Source organism: Echinops telfairi, unplaced genomic scaffold (genome assembly GCF_000313985.2).
Source record: "Echinops telfairi isolate 266 unplaced genomic scaffold, ASM31398v2 ScPeMD7_7467;HRSCAF=8505_1, whole genome shotgun sequence".
In the NCBI taxonomy this organism is placed as follows: Eukaryota; Metazoa; Chordata; class Mammalia; order Afrosoricida; family Tenrecidae; genus Echinops; species Echinops telfairi.
In genome coordinates, this window is record NW_022111368.1 from 22,113,239 (window position 1) to 22,117,886 (window position 4,648).

Genomic DNA, 4,648 nt, shown 5'->3' on the forward strand with positions numbered 1-4,648 from the left:
AACTACAGAACTGTTTCCTTGACCAAATAACGAGAAAGTGGATTCCCCCTGATAATCAGGTAAAGCAATGACAAATCAAATCCTTCAATACTTCAAGAAAGGTATCGTTAAAGCAATAAATTCTTTAATATCACACTAAAAAGATAGACTTTCTCACCTCTGATTGTACTATTAAAAAAAATCAGGTTGCTCTGTCATCTTGAAAACTATTCAGAAGTCATCATTAGGTATTATTTGAACCTTTCACAAATGTCATTAAGCACCTTCAGTCTTGAGCAGCCTGCTATCCTTGTTTAGATTCATCTCTGCTAATGGTTTCGCCATGTTCTCTGGGACAAATAAGTTCAAGTCTAATAGACACATGTCATAAAAGCATCTTAAATATACACTATGCATCTTGCATTAATTAACCTTTCGGTTACCTCATACCTCAGGAGTAGCTCAATTCATTCCCTTTCCTAAATACTAGCAAATCAAGTCACATAATGTCCAAAATACAAACCCACTGCCCTCAGTCAATTCCAAATCACAGCGACCCTAAATAAAGCCTCTACGAATATATGTGTGTGTATGTGTGTGTGTGTGTGTGTGTGTGTGTGTGTGTGTATTAAAGCAGGCAGCCTCCTATTTCTCCCTCAGAGTTGCTGGTCCATTTGAACCACCGGCCTTGTGGTTAGCAGACCAAGACCCAACCCACAGTGCCACCAAGTCTCATTAATAATGTCTTCACCAATGCCAACGTTAAAATTGAATCCAGATGACTTGATGACTGTTCATGAGTTGTAAGAACGTCCCATACTACCAAGCAACCTCCCTCCAAAGCCAAACAGAAAGCTCAGAGTTCCAAGAGACTGGGACCTTGAACAGGGGAAGAGATCTCTTGGCAATTCCAGATAATTTAGAAACAGAGTTGCAGCATGAGGACAGTGCTGAGCTACAGACAGGAAATACCTACAGAGATACTCTAAGTACTGGCTTTTAGATTCTAAAACAACACTGGCTCCATCCATGGTAGTCCCCACTTGGCTGCTCTAAGGGCACTCTGGCCAGAAGGAAGGAACCCCCAGCCCAGACCTGTCTCCTCAGGTGTGAGGAGTTCAGAGGAAACAGTAAATAGAAGCAGAAGACGTTCAGAATGCGCAGGAAGCAGGTGGACCAGCACCATAGGACAGCACATAGTGAATCACAGTCAGTCTAAGAACAGGCCAGCAACGGTGACAAGTAGAACAGAAGTGGGCCAGGGAACACCAGGGAGTTTCCAATCGTTGCCAGGAAAATGCCATTTTTCACTTCATTCCATTTTTCAACAAACATTTTGACACCCCCTGGTGTCACAATTGGTGTAAGGAGACTGCTAAAAGGGCAATAACTACACTTGCGAGGACATTTCAGGGCGGTGAGTTGACATTGATGGGCGAGAGTGCTGGCCCAACTCAAAGATCGTCATCAGTGTCACTGCACTGTGCGTGGAGAAACTTGAATGAGTGTTTTGCTGTGTATGTTTTAAGCAACAACAAAGTAAGTTGTGCATTTTTAAAGTAAAAAATCCACCCGGTGAAATCTCTACACAAGCACAGATGCCTTTCAACAAAATACTACTAAGTACAATGAATCAATGAAGGTCGCCAAGAGATCCAGTAAGAAAAGGCAGCCCACAGCAGGCGAACCCTGAGTGAGACACAAGCGAGGAGACATGGGAGGCAGCCCTGGCCAGTGGAAAAGGCAGGGGAGTGCCCGACTCAGCACACTTGCTCAGCACACTCCTGCTCCTGTTATGACCACAGCCATTGCTAGTGAAGATGCCAGTCACCATCTAGGGCTTGCCACGTGACTCGCGTCATTCTAAGAACACTGTACACGTCCATTCTCACTTAGTCCTCGCCATAGAACAAGCATCCGGGACAGATGCAGCGGGGAGAGAAAAAACAGGTCTCAGACAGACCTGGGTGGGATCCTGGCTCACCACCCACAAGCAAGTTAATCTCCTCCTTTCTCCATTTCCTTTTTCTGAAACAGGGTGGGGGTGGGGGTAATCATACCTGCTTTTGATGGTTGTTTAGAAAATGTGAGATAATGAACTTAAATGGTTACTAGCGGCTGCTATTAATGCAATTAATCAGATTAAGATAATCAAGAATAATGAACAGAAGACAGAACTGTAGTGGCATGGAAATGGCAACAAAGAAGCAGAGATGGAAACCCGGGCACAAGCCAGTCCTCCTTGAGAACCAGGCTGGAGGCTTGGAGAGAATAAGAGAGAGAGGGTTTAAATGCGAGAATAGGAGGGCTGGCTCTGGCACCTTCTCTTGGTGTACAGGTGGGCAACGCATGGGAACTCTCTGAGCTTCGGTTGCCACTCTTATGAACTAAGGGACTTATGCTTATGAGTTGGGATGCGATCCACATGGTCAGCAGTTTGAAACCACCAGCAGCTCTGTGGGAGAAAGACTGGGCTTATCTACTCCCATAAACAGTTACAGTGTGTGTGTGTGTGTGTGTGTGTGTGTGTGTGTGTGTGTGTGTCTAATGGGGTTGGGGGTTGGGGGGGTGAATTTCTGTGAGTCAACAGTGAGTTTTCCTCTGTGTGTGTGTGTGTGTGTGTGTGTGTATGTGTGTATAATGGGGGGTGGGGTTGAGGGGGTGAATTGCTGTGAGTCAGCAGTGAGTTTTCCTATATTCTTTGCTGTTGTAAGAACTACCTGAAGAGATGGCATCTGAGTTTATTATTATAGACAGGGAATTATTTAAATGTGCATATTTACTTGATATATGAGGAAGTCCATTTCCTATTCCTTTATCCTATTATCTTATTTCTCAGGTACCATTAGAACATTCAACTGACAGAACCATGTCAAAATCCAGGCAATTACAGACTGACAGTAATTAAATATTATGGACCTCCTTTGGTCACCACTCAAAGAAGCTAATTAATTTTCCTGACATTGAAGGTGCACTTCAGGTTTACCACCAACAAGCATGCTTTCCTCCCAGTGGAGTAAAATTTTGTTTATTCCTGTCTGAAATATTGTTCCCTCTCATTTCCAAACGACCACATATCCTAGTTATCTTTGTAAACCCAGTTTCAATGTGTGCTCTCCACAAAGAAGTGATCCCTGCCTCTCAGCCATATTATGCACTCTCACCTCCTCACCCTACTTAGCCCGTTCATTCCTGTATTATAATCACAGGTGGGTACTCTATCTCTCCTACGCATCAATAAACTCCTTCCTGGAGGACAGGCAATGTGTCGCTCCCTTCTTTATGGGATCCTGCCTCACCCTGTCCTATTATCAAAGGATAAATGCATACAAGGTAGGAATTCCTTTGGAGTAATGAATTTTTCTAAATGATTCCATTCAACTGATAGATTGTAATAGAAATGCAAATATCTGAAAATATGAATAAAAATACATTAAGGCACAAAGATCATAATATAAAAGTTTGCTCGGGGGCGGGAGTGAAGATGAAAAAGGAGGTACTTGGTCTTCCTGTTTGAATGAGAGTTAGAGGTGTTTTGAAAAATAGGTTAATTATTTTTAAAAATGCATCTCACTTCAGTCACCTCTTTAGGGAAAGAAGAAGAAAAAAAAAAAACGCTTCCTGGGCAGTGACTGCCTCAGCCCCAAAGAAGGAGGAGGCAGGGCATTCCTGTTCAGGTTGCAGGCACTCAGGTGTCCCTTTCCATGCACTAGTTCATTAGCCAGCCTCACAGAGCAGGGTCCCTGTGACTGCCAAAGTGCTTCTCTCTCCTCAAGCATCCAGGACCGCAAAAGTGTTCACCTGAGAGCTCGCCCTGCACCTCTCTCAGGTGAGACTGATGAAATTCGCCCCACTGGCCTCCTCCCTCAGTAAACAGGTCTCAACTTCAGCATTCGGGTGTCAGACAGATCATTCGAAGTAGGGAGAGCCACAAATCACTAGTTTCCAAGGGCTGCTTCTGTAGGGCCAGGTCACAGCTAGTCCTCTTAAGAAGCAGAGCATGAAGCTGCCCCTCCCTGGAATCCCTTTGGACCAGTAGAACCCGCTCTCTAAGTCACCCCCTGTCTCGGTCCAGGGAGAGATGGCCAAGACCTAGAGGTCAACTTGCTGACCCCAACACAAAACTCTTCGGTCCTCCTCCTCAGACCACCCCATTCCCCACCAAGTGGGGTCAGCCCAGCTCGCTCACCGATCTTGGCCAGCGACGCCAGCAGGATCCACAAGGTGATCTCGAAGGGGATCTGCACATGGGGGTAATCCAGGGTGAACACCGGTAGCCGACTCTCCTCGAAAGGTGTCGTTCCGGGCGCCACGACGCTCGCAGGGCTGGGCGAGCTCGAGCTGGTGCCCAGAGTCCTGGGCGCGCCCTGCAGGGTCTCCGCCAGGGCCCCTGGCGGCCAGGCCACCTGGAGGAGCAGCAGGAGCAGCAGTGGCGCCAGCGGCCGGGGACTCCGCCCGGTGCCCATGGTCTCCATGGGGTCCACTGTCGGGGCAGCCAAGGGGCCCAGCGCTCGGTGTGCGGCGCGCTCAGCGCATCACGCAGGGGCAGCGCTGCCCGCTCAACCCTGGGAGGTGAGGGACAAGCAGGGACCGCCCGTCGCCTCCGCCACCACCACGGCCAGTGCCTGGTCTCCGCAGCCAGAGGGTGCGCTCGCAGCTTCGAGCCGGC

General features: G+C 47.6%; 1 protein-coding gene across 1 annotated transcript in view; it reads right to left on the reverse strand.

The window, feature by feature from the left end:
- The window catches only part of SLC9A2 (solute carrier family 9 member A2), a 106,660-nt gene extending 102,206 nt beyond the window's left edge, over positions 1 to 4,454 (reverse strand). The window contains exon 1 of the mRNA XM_004704336.3: positions 4,169 to 4,454. Within this exon, the coding sequence (XP_004704393.1) occupies positions 4,169 to 4,454 (286 nt within the window). The remainder of the gene's footprint in view (positions 1 to 4,168) is intronic.
- Positions 4,455 to 4,648: the final 194 nt, after the last annotated feature.